The following is a 15,614-nucleotide window of genomic DNA, read 5'->3' as shown; positions in this document are numbered from 1 at the left end:
CAGCTGTTTGACGCTCTGCGTAACCTTATGGGGACAGTAGTCCTAAACGATAGCTGGGGATTATGGGTAGTGTAGTGTCTTCGGCCATCCTAAACTCAGAAATGTTGACAATCGCAATGATGCTCGAAATGTCCCTTATAGGCCTACGTCTGTTTCCGGTTATTTTTATTTTGAAATTCAGTTCCTGACGGACACCAACAAAGCCCGAGATTATGGAATTAAACCAATAAATAAAAGCAAGGATAATTGTGTGTTATTGGTGAGTAAATAACAGTGTGTTATTTTGAAAAGAATAACAAATTAGAAGGAAAAAAATATTTAAAAATACAGATTTCAGTATCCTGAGGCGCTGAGCCCAATTTATTTTCCTCACAGACGGCAACAAAAGTCCGAAATTATACGATTTAAAATAAAAGCAATAATTGTGGCTTGATATTGAGTAAGAACATGTTATTATGAACCACACAGCTTCCGGTCTTCCATGACCCGACCGGAGAAAAAGACGTGCTGCAGGCACCAGTAGAAATACATTGCTTTTAAAATCATGCTGTGCAACACGAAAAAAAGGGACAAATCGTGTTGGTGAACACGAATCAATAGATTGTTCGTATTTAGTCTCCTGATTTTAAATGGGAATTAAATCATTTGAGTGTTCCCAAAGCACCAGTGTTCTGCAGTTTGTGTACTGTTGCACAGTTTTGGAAGTTTCATAGCTAACCACACTGACGATTATGGATTATCTCATATTTATAAGCCTCAATTTGTGGCTCTAACATCACCAGATAATTTAAGGGGTCATTTCTCAAAAAACAATTCCGGGGGACGCCTTAGTATAGTTTTGTCCCTATTTCCATAGCCCCACCAAAAATATTTTCCACCAGCCGCCACTGATGTCATCATTGATCAAATTGGGGAGGGGACCAGAGAAGATTACGGTGTCCGACATTGTTTTAGCATAACTACACACCGACTCCACATTAAGTTTGGTGCATTCTGATTGGCGTAAAGTGGCAGACAGTGCGGCATACGAGTGCGGTGACCCTGAGCAGATCGCTGTCCATATAATCACCATCTGCCCCTTATATAGACCACCCTCGGAAGCCAGCCTCTTCGACCTAGGACCAGAGATGCGGGCATGGCTACACGACACAGAGTTGGACCTCTAACGTTACACGAAAGAAGAAGGCGTAAAGTTAAACGAACATCATTACCACCGACGTGAATAACAATCCTACTGTATTTACGTTTATTTTTAGCCAGCAGTTTAAGATGCGCCTCAACGTCACCCGCTCTGGCCCCCGGAATGCATGTGACTGTGGAGGCTTCGGTCTCTAAATGCACGTGTCTCATAATAGAGCTACCAATAACCAGTGTTGGCTTCTCAGCGGGTGTCTCGCTGAGTGGTGAATATCTGTTAGATACGTGAACAGCTTGGTGGGGACCTGCGGGTTTCGCGTTATGCCCCTTCTGATGTGATTATTCAACCAAATATTGATTTCTCACCTCTAATTAAGGTAAACCGTTAGTATTGTGGTGTTTAGAAATTATTATGAACTTCTTTTGAGATCTGAAACCATTGCATTTTCTGCAAAAGAATGATCTAAATGACAATATTCCCTAGGGGATTTGGGAGAAATTATGTGTTGAGCATAAAGCAAAACTTTAAATGTTACTGAAATGCATATTTATTAATAGTGACCAGATAAACTGATGATTTCGGAGAGGTCTCTTAATTTTGTCTACAGTTGTATATATCTAAAGGTAGCTAATATAATCTAACATTAGCCTCTTATACTAGTCATAGCAAACCAAAGTAGAGTGTAATGCATTGAGCAATTGCTTAAGAAAATAAGTACCCTTTATTATTTTCTAAGAAAAGCTACATTGTATAATTGTAAGAAAAAAAGTTAACTGAGCAATCTCACAGTTTTGGATTTGGCAACAAATCAGCTGCAGTCTGATGCAGTTGCTTTTTGTGCCACTAGAGTGCGCCAATAAGGCAAGGCAAGGCAAGGCAAGTTTATTTATATAGCACTTTTCAACACAAGGTAATTCAAAGTGCTTTACAAAAAATGAAAGACATTAAGCATTAAAAAAGAAAAGCTAATAAAATAAACATTAAAAGAAAAAATACATGGATAAAAGTTACAGTGCAGTTTAAGATATGAATAGTTCAATTAAAAGCAGCGACAAAAAGAAAAGTCTTCAGCCTGGATTTAAAAGTAGTAAGAGTTGCAGCGGACCTGCAGGTTTCTGGGAGTTTGTTCCAGATATTTGGAGCATAATAACTGAACGCTGCTTTACCATGTTCAGTTCTGACTCTGGGGACAGAAAGCTGACCAGTCCCTGAAGACCTGAGAGATCTGGATGGTTCATAATTTAGCAGGAGGTCAGCAATGTATTTTGGGCCTAAACCATTCAGTGCTTTATAAACCAGCAGCAATATTTTGAAATCTATTCTTTGACACACAGGAAGCCAGTGTAAAGACTTCAGAACTGGAGTGATGTGATCCACTTTCTTAGTGTTAGTGAGGACTCGAGCAGCGGCGTTCTGAATCAGCTGCAGCTTTCTAATATATTTATTTAGTGAGACCTGTGAAGACACCATTGCAGTAGTCGAGTCTACTGAAGATAAAGGCATGGACAAGTTTTTCCAAATCCTGCTGTGACATTAGTCTTTTAATCCTAGATATATTCTTTAGGTGATAGTAGGCTGATTTAGTAACTGTTTTAATGTGACTGTTGAAACTCAGGTCAGAGTCCATGACTACACCTAGATGTCTGGCTTTATCTGTTGGTTTGAACATTGCACACTGAAGCTCAGCGCTAACTTTTATACATTCTGACTTGGCTCCAAAAACCATTACCTCAGTTTTATCTTTGTTTAATTGGAGAAAGTTCTGACACATCCAGTCATTGATTTGTTCAATGCACTTACTCAGTGTTTGAATTGGAGCATAGTCTCCTGGTGAAATTGTTACGTACATTTGTGTGTCATCTGCATAGCTATGGTAACTTATTTTGTTGTTCTTCATTATCTGAGCCAGTGGTAGCATGTAGATGTTAAAGAGAAGAGGCCCCAAGATGGAGCCTTGAGGAACCCCACATGTCATATTTGTCAACTCAGATGTGTATTTACCTATAGAAACAAAGTTGTTTCTGTCCTTTAAGTAGGATTCAAACCAATTTAGAACTGTTTCCGAAAGTCCCACCCAGTCTTCCAGTCGGTCTAGTAATATGCTGTGGTCAACAGTGTCAAACGCAGCACTGAGATCTAATAATACTAACACTGAAGTTCTGCCACTGTCTGTGTTTAAGTGGATGTCATTAAAGACCTTTACAAGAGCAGTCTCAGTGCTGTGGTTTGGACGAAAGCCTGACTGGAACACATCGAAACAGTTATTTAAATGCAAGAAATTACTCAACTGTTGAAAAACAACTTTTTCAATGATTTTACCTAGAAATGGGAGGTTTGATATGGGCCTGTAATTGTTCATTACTGAAGCATCTAGATTATTCTTTTTTAAGAGCGGTTTAATGACTGCAGTTTTCAGGGCCTGTGAATACCTGAGTGAATAGATTTGTTTACTATATGAAGTAGTTCTGAGGCCATGCAAGGCAAAACATCTTTGAAAAATCCTGTTGGAATAATATCAAGGCAACAGGAGGAGGATTTCAGAAGTTGTATAATAGACAATAGACCACTTCATTTAATTTCCATGTCACCAAAGACAGATCACAAGTGCATGTACATCTTTGTGATTGTTCTTGTAGGCTGAACAACAAGAAACGTTCTCATCAATCACTTTAATGTGGCTTCCATTGATAATTTGATGTACTTTTTTTCATGTAGCCATCTATCACACTGATGTAATAGTATGACATGCACCACCTAATCACAATGCCTATTGTCTTCCTACCTAGCAACAGATCTCAATTATCGTGATAGCCATTGGGCCATTAGGTTATTACGTAAATGTGATTATACATTCAGGCCAACCTGTGAAATAAAAAGATCTCCTCAGAGCCAATGCTTGTCCTTCCCAACATTACATTTTGAGGTATGTCTGTATATTTCCAATTAATGCATCTGTCTGGTTGGATAGTACATACTACTTCAATGTATGGCATTTGCCACGTTGTCTGTTTTTCTTAATTGTTTAGTAACGCTATTCACAATCGTTTCTAAAGCAAATGTTCACCCCCAGCGCGTGAAGACCTCACACGATCAGAGGCTGATCACATCCGTGTTTGACCAATAAGAAGACAGATCCAGTCCCTCAACGGTGCGTCAAGCTCAAGCCTCCAGGAAGTGCGCCGGACTCTGATGAAAATATTCGTTGTGTCCAAACGGCGGTACTACAATTTCCGTATCAGTCCGTGGCGTCACTGGGCCCAGAAATACTTTTTGCCATTGACTAACATCGGGAAAGAGACGTCTGTAAATCAGCGGATACTTTTTTTAAGCAAATAAACTACCCAGTATGAACTATGTTATAGCCCTTATTATAATCATTAGGTCCTTAAAGTTGTAAAATGCACTAAAAGCCGAATCTAGATTTATTTTCTGTCTCCATTCATTCTACGGAGCCGAGAGTGGGAGCTCTGGGGGCGGGGCTTAAGGGGTGCATGCTCTGTGAGTGCACACACAGGTTCTTCCCAAGCGGCAAACTCTGGGGAACAGCCGGGAAGCCAATACGGAAGTGCCACACACTGCAGTTCATACATGGGCTCATACTGTCACCTAACAGCAACTTGTCCACTCTGCTAGGCTACAACCATACAGGCTACAACGTTAGTTAATCATAGTACTGTTCTTGACCCTTTAGCTTTAGCCGTGTTCGTGGTGATTGTGCCTTTTAGGGAATATTGTTACAAATACCAGACAATTAAAATGTCGTGCTGTGCGCTTGAATGTACTAACAGAACTTCCAAGAAGTCTAAAATTATAATATTATACATGTTAACCCCGTTCGCAGGTGTTTTGTGTGCTTGTTACTTATTAGCCAGCTAAGGACGTAACCCTTTATGCATACATATTAGGGCTGTCAAGTTAACGCGTTAATAATGCGTTAATAACGCGTTAACGCAAACAAAAATTAACGCCACTAATTATTTTAACGCAATTAACGCATGTGTATTTTTTGTCCTCGGCCGCCCCGTAGTTTCAGAGCGCATCGAGTTTAAAATACCATCTACTTCTACAAGCTGATGCTGACAGCCCCACTCCTGCCGCCCGCTTGTGGCAGACCACACTTCCACGCTCACCGGCAGGCACCGACTGGGTGTGTGTATGTGTGGCCCGAGCGAGCGAGAGAGAGACCTTACGTGTACGTATGTTAGCATCTGGTGCTAGCTAGCTGCGCTAACGGATATAAGGAGCTGTTTAAATGAAAACAGAGGAGCGCTCTATCCACACAACTGCACCGAGCACTTGATGCAGGAAGCAGACAGCGGGACATTGTAGGAGAAGTCAGCACACTCATGATTGCAGCGTCCAGGCAGCTCCCGTTCGAGCATATGCCTTGAGTTGCACATAGCTCCAACGATCCCACACACACACACACACACACACACACACACACACAACACACACACACACAACACACACACACACACACACACACACACACACACACACACACACACACACACACACACACACACACCATTTGTATTGTATGAGAGAGGTTCCAGGTTGAATTGAGGCGAATATTTGTAATGTTCAGAGGTTGTTGTTTAATATTCATGAAAATATTTGTCATTGTTCAAATGATAATAAACATTTGCATAAAGCATATTTGTCCACTCATATGTTGATACGAGTATTAAAAACTTGAAAAATATTCCTCTAAGGTACATTTAGAACAGATCAAAAATGTGCGATTAATTTGCGATTAATCGCGATTAACTATGGACAATCATGCGATTAATCGCGATTAAATATTTTAATCGACTGACAGCCCTAATACATATACATTTTAGTTTATGATTCAGCCTTGGGTAAGACTTTTATAGTCTATAGCTATGACGCCCATAATGCTAAACGGGAGCAAATGTTAATAGGGGACCCAATTATCCCAGTGGTGGCCGCCGGAGCTAACGGAGCCGCAGTGGGCTAACTCCGGGACGCAGGCTGGAGTTAGCCCCCTGCGGCTCCGTTAGGTCCGGGCGGTGGAGTCTGTCTTTTCTCAACGTGTGAATGACAAGCATTAAGAACAGGGGCGGCGCCAGGGGGTATCTAGGAGTTGCTATAGCAACTCCAACAATTGGCCTAGCAACGGCTTAGCAACCCCATTGTTTTGATATGAAAATGTATCATATTTATACACATTCTCGCAGCCCGCGAGAATGTGTATACATATGATACATTTTCGCGGGATCTATCAGGGGCGGGTCGTTGTAATTTACTGCGTGAACTGTTACTTGGCTAATTCTCAGTAGATCGAAAATGGAAACATTTCTCACAGTCACAAGTCAGCGTAAACGACCGCGTTCTCCAACGGAGCCGGTCCAGCCGGACAACCCTGCTATCCACAAGGATCCCGATGTGCACTATGAAAACCGGGAGGATTGGGACCACGAAGAACAGGTGCCCCCGCCAACTGACCCGCTGCACCCGCAGCAGCAGGACCAGCTAGCTGCTACCACGAGCTGCAGTGGAACTAGCGCTGCTCCTCTCCGCACCGTGATGATCCACTGCCCTCATTTCCTCCACCCTGCTCTCTGCAGAGCTCCACTCCAGAATATACAAATTCTGCTAGTCAGTGATTCTCAGACACAGTGTCTCACCCTTTGAGCATCTCGGCAGAAATGAGCAGTCGCTCCTCTCAGTTACAAATGGTCATTTTAAATGAATCAAGAATGTGTTGTATTTTCCGACATGGCGCATTGTTCGAGGCGTGCTGACAGTGAGATCTAACACGGGGAATTGTGGATGAGGAGAGAGAACTGAGAATGAGAATGAGAATGAGAATGAGGAGGAGGAGGAGGAGGAGGAGGAGGAGGAGGAGGAGGAGGAGGAGGAGGAGGAGGAGAGTCACAGAATGAGGCCAGAGAGGAGGAAAAGTGCGTTATTTAGGCAATGTTGTAGGTGGGAGTTAGGAAGAGACCGCCCCTTCCAGGTGTGTGTGTGTGTGTGGTGTGTGTGTTTGTGTGTGTGTTGTGTGTTGTGTGTGTGTGTGTGTGTGGTGTGTGTGTGTGTGTGTGTGTGTGTGTGTGTGTGTGTGCATTTTCCGGTGTGTGTTACGTGAAAGTCATGAGTGTTACACTATTGATTGGTTCTGTAAATAAAGAGAACGTTTTCGACATTGAAGGCTTGAGTGATCTTGAATAGAGGTGAACGCTACAATATGAACAGGCTCGTGCTTGGCCCACTGGTATTGTTTGTTTATTTTGAAAATTAACTAGCAACGCCGTGCTGTCATATAGCAACTGCTAAGCTACTGCAGCAAAAAAATCCTGGCGCCGCCCATGATTAAGAATAACAAAATATAGCTAATTCTCTTGCAGATTGTCTCATTTGATTATGAATGTAACGTTTATATAGGGGAACTACACTGTTAGCAGTAACTTGGTATGCATGTATTTCATGTTAGCTTAGCTTCTTAGCCTGAGCTAGCTCTGTTTACTTCCAGTTCGGAGGCAGCAGGTCCCGCCTCGGCTCCGCCTCTTTGCCCTTATTTGGGATTAGTCTCTGACGTCACAGTCGAGCCGTTAGTGGCCGACTCCGCCTACTAAGGGCTTCACGGCAACTCTACAGAATCCTATAGGTGACGTCACGGACACTACGTCCATATATTATATTATACGTTATATATACAGTCTATGGTTCTTCTGCTCTGACAGCCAGGCATGATGGGTAATCTGTGACGTTTCGCTCTCTCAAAAGTTCATGGGAGCCTGCCTATTATACATCATGGAGCCTGCCTGCAGACCTCCACTGGGCTGCAGTCGAATAGTCCAAAGGTCAGCTCCTAAGTTTCTAACCCTATCGTCTATTCCTTGACCTCCTGAGTGAAACGTCACGGGGTTAAGGGATAGTGGATAGGAGAATTCAAAAGGACTTAGTAGAGACTGCGGTACTTTAGAGAATCCGAATGCACTTTCACTATCCGACGTGTTTATGATGCGCCAGCGGACGTCATGAATGTGCGTCTGCTGCTGTGGTGGAACTATGGAAACTACAGTTTTCTATACAGCGGACTACAACATGGATGTTTAATAAGAACGAGGGACTACTGTAAACTCATCTAGAGACTCTGCACCGTGCTCTGATGCTGCTGCTTTGCTTTATGAACGTGGACAACAGAGAACATATTCTTCATGACCAAAGTTGGAATTGAAATAAAAAAGGAAAGTGAAACTTATGCTCGTCACCCTCTCCCTCCGGTCCACATTAATACCAATGTTCCCAATACGTATGATTGTATGAACTAAATATCTTAAAATCAATACAAATGTATTTATTATAAACGTTAGTCCTTAACATCTATCACTGTGTATATCACCATTCAAACATTCATTCATTCAGCTCAGTAAAGACTGTGAAATGTTGACTTTATTTGATAATTTCAGTAAAAACTAACGTTCATATTTCTCTTTTTGATTATAATACTGATGAACGTTCAAAACAAAGCACTTTGCCAACTTACCACCTATGTTTTAAAATGCTTAATAAGCACCGTAACTTTCATGATATCATTTCTCGGTCATAATCGGTTGTTTCTGTGAACGGCCGACTGTTGAGTGACGGCAAATGCTGCGACTGCAAGGCATTGTGGGGCAGCATTTTCGCTTCTCCTGTCGGCTAGGGAGGTCCAGTGGTTCCTAAGCTAAAGGAGGTTATAAAGGAAGTTTGAAACCTCCTTTCCTATCATTCTCATCATTCTAGAGAATTCGAACGGCACTTATCATGGCTGCCACTGAGGGACTTCCGGGTCATTTCACTCCTTTAGGAAGGTTCCTAAGCAAAATGGACTATTCGACTTCAGCCCTCCACTCTCAGGACAGTTCCGGTGCAGACCTCCACTCTCAGGACACCTCCACTGTCAGTACAGGAAGTGACGATTCTGACGCGTTTTTTTTCCTGCCCACCGAAGGACTCGTTTGATGGAAGTTTTCAAATCACAATGGAGACTCATCACGGAGGTGATGAGTCCGACCACCGTGCACTTTGGGTCGGCCTTGGTCAAGCCCTTTTGACCCCCCCAGTCTGGTTCTCGTAAAAGTTTTTCGCTCAAATGACATGGAGATATGTAACGGGAGTTGACAGGGGACTCTGCCCGCCTCACGAGTGCCTATTTTCGGACACTTTTTTTCACTTTTCCCCGGTTATATTATTTTGTAGGTTATTTCACCCGGTTTCTACCGGGGACATTGCCCGGTCTCGGGTGTCCCCCCACGGCCTGTGTCCAGCACCCCCCCCCCCCACACTCATCCATATATTAACGGATTTTGACAATTTTTGTTGCATTTTTCTCCTCTCCTCTCACTGATCGAATGGCAAACGCGACCCACTGTCGGAGGGCCTCCGCGCCGGCCGATATGAAGCGTGACCAAGACGCACCGTCCAGGGGTCCCGCAGCGGGGTGGAGGTTCCTAGCTGGAAACCCCTCTCCACCCTCCGCCGCGGTGCACCCGGCAAACACGGTTGCTTTCTCGAACCTTCCACTGTTGTCTAGCGGGTTGTAACTAAATACAAGATGTCGTATTTATATATATAAATACATATATATCTATATAGATATAGATAATAAGTGTCAGTGCTATTTTATGTTGTATTTGCGTGCATTTCTGTTCTGAAAGTGGCGCTGCGGCTTGTACTGATAGTAATACTACTACAATATATATATATATATATACATATGTATATATTAAGTGTCACGGATCCGATTTTAATCTTGTATTTTGCGTGCATTTCCTGTTGGATCAAGTGGCACTGTACTGATAGTGGTGATTTTATTTTGGAATTCTTAGCGTGCACTTCCTGTACTGACAGTGGAGGTGTCCTGAGACAAATAGTATGAAGCTGCAGCGTCGGTGACAGCAGTCTAACGGCCCGTCTACACTACAGCGTCGACAGCGTCGAAAGCTCCAATCTGCCCATTCACTTTCAATGGGGTGACGTCACGTAGCCGCGCTTTTTCGCCGAACTGAATTGTGGGTAGCAGAGCGAGACGTCTCAGGCGACAGAAGTTGAACAATGTTCAACTTCTGTCGCCTGAGACGCCGGAGTAGCCAGCGCCAGCCAATCAAATCCCGTTTCCCAAAATCTGACAGCTGAAGCCGTAGCCAATCAAACCGCGTCTAAGCTGGGAGAGATATCCCGCCGTTCATTTCTATATTTCAAAAAAAAGTCGGAGGAGAAACTAACTATCGCCGTAGCAAATCACCCGGTTTTGTATGACCAAACCCTCTTCACCTACCGGGATACAAACCGGAGGAACCAGGCATGGAGGGAGCGGTGGGCAGAGACAGTGGGGGAAACTGGTAGGTTTTCGGCCTGTTTGGGGAGTTTATATATAATTGCTCGCATACAATCCCCGGGGGTTTTTGCTTTGTATGTCGGGGGCGGGAGATTCATGTGATTGGTTGTTGGTCGTGTTGGTTTGAATAAAATCCCCAAGCTCCAGACACGCCCAGCTCCAAGCTATTTTTGGAGCTGTAGTGTGGACGCTCCGTTAAGGCCCTGACACACCAACCCGATTTTGGGAGTCAGAGGCCGTCAGAGGCTGTCGGGCATTCGCGGCGCCGTAGTCAGGTTGGTGTGTCCCGCACCGTCGACCGTGACACGCCTTATTTGGACTGCCAGACCCGATGCATGGCCGATTCAACATTGTTGAATCGGCCATGCATCGGGTCTGGCAGTCGGGACCAAATAAATCACTCTGATTGGCTGTTCAGCTAGCAAATCAGTGCATGAGAAGCGAAGCGGAAGTGAGGGATGTAAACAAACGATTTAAGAAGGCACACACAGACTGCTATTCATTTTCATCTCATCATGGCGATCTGGAATGATGCAAACGAAGACCTGCTCATCACCTTGATCTAGGAGAGGCCAGCTCTGTATGATATTACGGAGAAAAGATACTCTTCTTCTTCTCTGTCCTTCCGGTTGTTGCCCTCTTTTGAATGACGAATACACACTACCGCCGCCTGCTGGTAAGGAGAGTTATTGCCACTCACGCACTGAAGTCGGTGCGGTGTGTTCCCGTGCGACACATGGCCAAAACGCAGGAGAACACGGCCAGGCAACAGCCGACTTCAGCGTCGGCTAGTCCTCTGGTGACTGCTTGGTGTGTCAGGGCCTTTACGGCCCGTCCACACTACAGCGTCGACAACTCCAATCTGCCCATTCACTTTGAATGGGGTGACGTCACGTTGCCTCGCTTTTTCGCCGAACTGAATTGTGGGGTAGCAGAGTGGTCCGTCTCCGCCGGAGTAGCCAGCGCCAGCCAATCAAATCCCGTTTCGGAAAATCTGACAGCTCAAGCCGTAGCCAATCAAACCGCGTCTAAGCTGGGAGAGATATTCCGCCGTTCATTTCTATATTTCAAAAAAAGTTGGAGGAGAAACTAACTATCGCACTGTGTGTGCGGTTCTACAAGTGCGGTCCTGTAACTGCTGTCTCCGACGCTGCAGCTTCATGCTACTCCCTGAGAGTGGAGGTCTGCACCGGAACTGTCCTGAGAGTGGAGGTCTGCAGGCAGACCCCTCTCCAAAAGTTGGGCCATTTTGTCCTCATGCGCCAATGAGCAGCTCTCATAGGAAAGAACGAGACCCGCCTCAAGCTGGCCAGTAGTAGACCGGAACTTCGGTGTCATTTCTTTCAAAATAAACCTTCCTGCCGCTTGTGTTGTTAATTTTTATTAATCTTTCTCTAAAAAATATTCTACTGGAGTTCCTTGTCCACTTTTAAAGCTAAACTGATAGATACACTGAGGACATAACTATAGTTTTAGTATTACATCGAGAAATCCAAGGAATTTCGTTGTTAAATGCTAACATAATATACACATTATTATATTTTGGTTACAACATCAACTTATTTAACATTTATGCTTTTAAGCATCCCGAAAATATATGGGGTAAGCACATTGTCTAGAAAATGCCCGTGGAAAAGCTGGCTTGAAAATAAAGCTCTGTTGCGACGCGGCGGTCCGCCTGCCACTTTGATTATCTTGTGCCACGGCAGCTAACGTGGATCAATCCGCGTACTTCTCACTGTCCTCCTTCTCTATTTCCCAAACGTTAATTCACCTCACCGTTCGCCAGGCGCTAGACACGGTTGCAACCCGTCAGCAGTCACCGGTGACTGTCTTGGGAAATATTACCGCTATTGAGGTATCACGAGAAACCTTCGTTTATATTTTGAAAGATTCAACCGGATGTACTGTGTATGTTTCTGCCTCGTGAATAAGTCAGTGGTCGAAGCCTTGGAGCAATTTTCCTCACTGTGCTTCATCTGGTTGTAGTATCCGCCAGCGGCCGTAATTTAACCTCATTCATTGGTCAGCTGACGGACTTGTCTCCCTTTTGTTTACACCGAACTACGTGTGTTACGGTGTGAAGCTTAGCTCCGTACAGCTCTTTGCTCTGCCATTCTACCGGCCGTCAGTCAGTGTCTGCTTGGTAACTGTCCGCTGCGGACCGGGTTGTGAGAGCACCGAACAATGATCGAGCGACCAGAGACTGCGGTTCCCAGCATCGCTGTAAGTATATTTTTCTTCAAAAACATACATCTAGAAACGTTGACAGTACTGTTGATTACAATAGGCTATAATTGAAAGCTCTATTAGGATACACACGGACCCGTGTGTGTTGGTTCGTGCTTGTATCGACGTCTCTTGCGTGGAGAGCACCAACCTCCTTCAACAATCTTGTCATTTAAATGTGTCTGCATATTTACAAAGTCCTACTTGAAAGAAACATCAAAGATAACCTTTTAACATATTGATATAATCTACTGATAAATTCGGCATTATGTGGTTGACTAACAACATGTAATTCAGTAGATTTCATCATTTGATAAATGAATGACACCTCCCACCTCTGTAGTGAGGTCATGTGGCGAAACTGTATCATCATTGTGTTAACTGTGTTTAATTTGGACCAAATGGAAGAAGCAATATCACAAATGATGTATTTTAATGGCGGATTTCATTTTAACGGAGGATTATGTGAGGGTTCGTGGACGTTTCACAGAATAGCGTATTGGTCTGGTATAATTTAAGCTCGTTTTTAGTGGGGAAATACATTTCAATGTTTTGAAGACGTGGTTTCACAACGACATTGACAATATTACTTGTGAAACTATGGCATAGAGTAATGATAGCCATAGACAGCTATGTTGGGTTGTCGGACTGGGTTGCTTTCATATTCAGAGCATAAAGGAGATTTGCTCTCTTTGCCAAATCCCCTTAAAATACATCCTAGTTGTGACCATAATCAGTGTTTTTGTATAGTTGCTAAAACATTCATTTCTAGAGATAAAAGTCAAATAAAACCCTGTCCCCAAATGACATGTATAATCCTTTACCAGAGAACAACTTTTTATTAGGCTGCTTGTTTTCTTGAATGTAGTTTGGTGTTCCCACCCACCTGCGTTTAGCAGAAGGAACCCTTTTTGTAGAGCACATCTGGCTGTGTTAGAATGAGTGTGCATTACATTTTACCTTAAGCAATAAGTGACCACACACCACACTTTGAGTTTGTAATGCATTAGTCTGTGATACAGCCAGGGATTGGTAGTGCATATCCTTGGTGTCACATCAATGGAGCGGGCATACACAGTGTGCATAGTGATGGAGCGGTGGGCACAATGGGCTAAAGATTACCACAAACAAGTGACACAGTCACTGCTTTAAATTATTTGTTGCTCCTTCTGCAGTCTTACGAGATAAAATGTTTTCTACATGATTCATATTCAATATGCAGGTTGATAATGGACAGTTGAACAGCTGATGTGTGCAGTGAGTGGGCCTCAGCATCAGCTGCTGGATGGGGGGGACTTGGCAATGCAGATGATGTCAGTGAACCAGGCAGCTACTATCACCACTGTGTGGAGGGGGGGAGGGGTTAACAGTAGACAAGCCTCCTTCACTAGGCTCACTATCATCCCCATTCTTTTTCTTTTCATTACCCTTACTCTCCTTCTCATTTCTAATAAGACAAAACCACATGAGTCATACAATGCAGCAATGCAATGCAAATATATTGATACTATCATTACTAGAGTTCTCATTAGCTTGTGATGTTTTAAGCACGTCTTTTTCCCTTTTTTTTCAAACCTCATGACACAGATCCCTGTAAATAAAAGGGCTTGTTATTTCAGTATGAAAATACATACTATGTAGTATGTAGATGCATTCACACATAGTGCACTAGACTCTAATCCAGACACGCATGCAGAGCACTGCAGTCATAATGTCCAGTGAAAATAATACACATTGCTTCATTTCAAGTGAGAAGCAGCATGCCTTCATTAAAATGATATGAGCCAGACAGGCCTGTATATTCTTTTATACAAATAGTTTTAATACTGTTTTAATGAGAATAGGTTGGCCTTAAGTCCCTTACACACCAAGCCGATTTCGGCCGTCGATAGATGTCGGGCCGGCGATGAGCGTCGTGTCGCCCTACTCAGATTGGTGTGTCTTGGTGTGTCCCGCACCGTTGTGTCTTTTCGGCCGTGCCGACACCTTCCGCTGCCGATTCGACATGTTGAATCGGGAGGCTGTCGGCTAAAGGCCGTCGGCCAAAGAAATCACTCTGATTGGCTGTTCAGCTAGTGAATCAGTGCATGATGAGCGAAACTGAAGTGAGGGACCCAAACAAAGTTTTAAGAAGGCAAATCTGAGATTTCACTTAACTCCAGCTCTCGACACAGGTTCGGGAAAGCCCCATGAGCTTCTCTCTGTAGAGTGAAAATGGAACGCACACGCTATTTGTTTGTTTATATCACGCAGTCTGTTCTTCTTCTCTCGGTGTATCATGCAGTCTGTCTTCCGGTTGTTGCCTCTTTTTGAATGACGAACACACACTACCACCGCCTGCTGATAAGGAGAGTTATTGCCACTCACTAGGGGTGTAACGGTTCACAGAAGTCACGGTTCGGTTCGTAGCTCGGTTTGGAGGTCACGGTTCGGTACGGTTCGGTACAACAAGAACAAGCAAAAAAAAGTCCCAAATGCATAATTCCAGGTTTGTTGTTATTTATGTTTGAACAGTAGTGCAAGTTTCAGTTTAAAAATAAAGAACTCTTTTTTGAATAATTAACTGTATTAAACAGTTAAAAACAAACCATACACAGTACACTCAGATGGCCATATTATCTATACTGGCTGATGTCAAACAAAAAGGTTTCATCAAGCTGTAAAGCTAAAAAGAATGTCTTGAAAATATGACATCATAAATAATAAGAAAGTGTTTCAAGAGCGCAAAGTAGGGATGGGAAAGATTAATCAAATATTCGAATATTCGAAATTATTCAGGTATTCGAATAATTATTCATGTGTTCGAATATGAGTTATGAATATTTTTATTAATTTAGTTTTTTTTATTTAATTTTTTTTTGGGAGTGATGCCTTAGTTGATTACATATTATCAAATTG

At 43.3% G+C, this 15,614-nt stretch overlaps 1 protein-coding gene across 2 annotated transcripts in view; it reads left to right on the top strand.

The window, feature by feature from the left end:
• The first annotated feature begins 12,367 nt into the window (after positions 1 to 12,367).
• Positions 12,368 to 15,614, top strand: part of septin15 (septin 15) — a 90,029-nt gene continuing 86,782 nt past the window's right edge. Inside the window, exon 1 of one of the 2 annotated variants that reach the window (XM_034086035.2) lies at positions 12,368 to 12,713. In XM_034086035.2, the coding sequence (XP_033941926.1) occupies positions 12,675 to 12,713 (39 nt within the window). In that variant the 5' untranslated portion in view covers positions 12,368 to 12,674. The remainder of the gene's footprint in view (positions 12,714 to 15,614) is intronic. The other variant, XM_034086034.2, reaches the window with a different exon arrangement.

The sequence above is a fragment of the Pseudochaenichthys georgianus genome, chromosome 6, assembly GCF_902827115.2.
Source record: "Pseudochaenichthys georgianus chromosome 6, fPseGeo1.2, whole genome shotgun sequence".
NCBI classification, from domain to species: Eukaryota; Metazoa; Chordata; class Actinopteri; order Perciformes; family Channichthyidae; genus Pseudochaenichthys; species Pseudochaenichthys georgianus.
This window is presented reverse-complemented; position numbering and strand designations above follow the sequence as displayed.